General features: G+C 31.4%; 1 protein-coding gene across 1 annotated transcript; it reads right to left on the bottom strand.

The window, feature by feature from the left end:
- Positions 1-682: 682 nt before the first annotated feature.
- LOC106669024 lies at positions 683-2,045 on the bottom strand. Its single transcript, XM_024229933.1, has 3 exons — positions 1,948-2,045; positions 1,846-1,889; positions 683-1,240 (listed from the first exon to the last, which is right to left on the bottom strand). The coding sequence occupies exons 1-3, from the start codon at positions 1,957-1,959 to the stop codon at positions 793-795; spliced, it is 504 nt and encodes a 167-aa protein (XP_024085701.1). The 5' UTR covers positions 1,960-2,045; the 3' UTR covers positions 683-792.
- Positions 2,046-2,889: the final 844 nt, after the last annotated feature.

The following is a 2,889-nucleotide window of genomic DNA, read 5'->3' on the forward strand; positions in this document are numbered from 1 at the left end:
TACTACGATGACATTCCTGACGTTTATGACAGAGCAAATTAAAAATAATGATAATAGCACTATTGACATGATCATTATCGAGGATCCTGCATAATGGACTTAGTTAACTAATTAAATTCACTAATTTCGTGGTCCGCTTGACCAATTAATATATTACAATTAATTATAATTATCTCAACTAAAAACCTTAATTAATTGTTAGTTAACTATAATACAAAGACAACTATAATTATTTGTATTCAGTTTTTACTAATCAACGATATTCTGTTTTGTTTTACTATAACTTATCTTTATTTGAGTTTATCGATGAATACAAAGTAAAGTTTCTAATTTTTGTGGTTTATTGATAATGAAGAAGAACAAGGCAGCAGATCTGAATCATTTTTGTTTGTCTGCGATGTGCACTTTTGTCCTCTAAATGAATTGTATATTTCAAACATGTGAAAGACTGCTACTTCTTTAAGAACTATTTACTGTAATGTTGCATTTATTTTACTATAACCTTTAAAAAATGAGCCAGGACATAGGAGGGTTAAACACCCCTCATATAGTGTGAGATTGTTTTTCTTAATTTTTTAATCTGTTATCTTTTGCTATCTAAGTGAGTATATATATATATAAAACTTTCTAATATATATTCTTATCTTTAAACGGTAAATAGGAGAATATTACAAACAGTAAACATGTTTTATGGCATTTATTCCAGCAAATTTAGACAGACGGAAAAATACAAAATTTCCTATTGAATTTTCTGATGAACTGAACCATGTGGATGTTTACAACTTGCAAAACTTAGACGGTTGCTGCGTAGGGGTAGTACTGCTGACCGGCAGGGTAGGGGTAGTAGTGTTGACCGGTAGGGTAGGGGTAGTAGTGTTGGCCTGCAGGGTAAGGGGTGAACTGGTGGCCTGTAGGGTAGGGATAGGAGTGGCGGCCGGTCTGGTAGAACTCAAATGGGTATTTGTATCCTTGTTGGACACCATGGTATTCTGGATAATTGAAACTTTCGAAGTTTTGATAAAATGGGTTGACATGCGGGTATGACTTGCGGAACCCAGCCTGGTAGTACGGTTGGTAGAAAAACTGGGGGTAGGCCTTTTTGGTAAAGGGGCGATCATAGGCTGTGTAATCGAAGTCTCCTGACTTGTAGGTCTCTGGAACGACTCCAGCACGAACGAATGGAACATCAGCGACAGGGTATTCCAAGCCGGATCCTACTCCTTCCACAACGTGATCACCGCTAAAATTGACAGTTCCATAAATTAAATTTTATATTTTTCTAAGGAATATACATGTATTTGTTAAACAATAAAGAGAAAAATGTAGTTTCATTATGAAAATCAACTGTACTAATTAAAACAAAAGTAAACACCATATTTAACTTTATCCTGATCATAATGTACAAATGAAAATGAAACATATAATTTGACAGTATTATTATTCAATTACTTATTTAGCAAATTATATAATCAATTGTGAATGCTTATGAAAGTATATAAACATATAAACAACTACATATTCATATTATTCTTATTTATTAAATTCACTAGTTTTGTGACCAATTAATATCTTTCAATTAAGGTTTTTAGTTGAGAAAAAAAATCAGTGTAACGAGCGGGATTCGAACCCACGACCTTCGGGACTCGGATCCACTCGGACACTAACTTCCCATCTCAACCACACCTTTTGAATTTTCCCTCCTTTTTGCCATTATTATTGTTTCCATTCCTTGGTATTTTCTTAATTATCCGTATTAAGACAAATTTTAAGCTTTCTGGGCTTTTGTTAAACTGGATTTTAACTGTTACGTACAGTATAAAAAATATACAAGCAAAATATATTCACCTGTATTGCACAGCTACTGCAGCGCCGAAAAGGCAGAAGAATACCTTTAAAATTGAAATGTTAGTGCATTTTCGAAAATGTAAAACTCAGGGTCTGACTTACGATTGGGTTCATTGTCAGTTTCGAGCCAAGAACTGGAACTGACGATTTTTCATCGTTTAGAATCTTTTATACCAAAGGCCTAATGAGTTGAGGCCTGATATCGATGAGTTTTCAACTTCTTTACAAAAAGTTTATCACCTTAGCTTTAACGATATCCAAAATTAGTTTGTAGAAGAGAGGAAAATTCCATTCTGAATGAAAACTTTCCACCCTTCTACAATTTTCAGCCCAGCCAAATTTTTGTTTTGTTTTTCTATATGATTATATAACATTTTCAATTTACTGTCTGTTTTAATTAAGATACAATAAAAAAAAGCTTTATGTTTCGATTTTAAATTACTTAAAAAATGTGGTTTTATGATTTTGCATTAAAAAAAAAATTGTGCAATTACTTTTATAATTATATAAAGTAAGTAGAAATTTGTAATAATAGAAACATAAAACGTATAACTGTTCATTGAAAAGTAAATAAATAAATTAAGATTATTTGGTTTATGAAGACTTTCTTTCATTGAAGAGTTTTTTTACATTGCAATATCTGTCTTGATGGATGGATAATTATATTACTTCATTAAAAAAATATGTAATTTTGTCCTTACTACCAACTGGTGCTATACTTATGTAAACTAATTTAAACTAATTCTAATACAGAATTCTTTTAAAGCTGAAGTTTTTTCTTTCAATTTCCCTCTATAAAAATATTTTAATACATGCGATCTATTTATGTCGAATTTTTTGCACAGTATTACTTAATGGTAAATAACCAATATTGCACTATATTTTGTAAATTAGTGGTTCAGTCTTGTGCCAGGATGGGTTGAAGAATTTTTCATCGATCAAAAAAGCATTGAGTTCACTGTGATTGCACTATCTGTAAACGATCTGTAAAAATTTTTTGATTTTGGTAGCATAACCGCGGGCTCAATAAAAAATAAAATACTC

The sequence above is a fragment of the Cimex lectularius genome, unplaced genomic scaffold (genome assembly GCF_000648675.2).
Source record: "Cimex lectularius strain Harlan isolate CLEC.00 unplaced genomic scaffold, Clec_2.1 scaffold746, whole genome shotgun sequence".
Taxonomy (NCBI): domain Eukaryota; kingdom Metazoa; phylum Arthropoda; class Insecta; order Hemiptera; family Cimicidae; genus Cimex; species Cimex lectularius.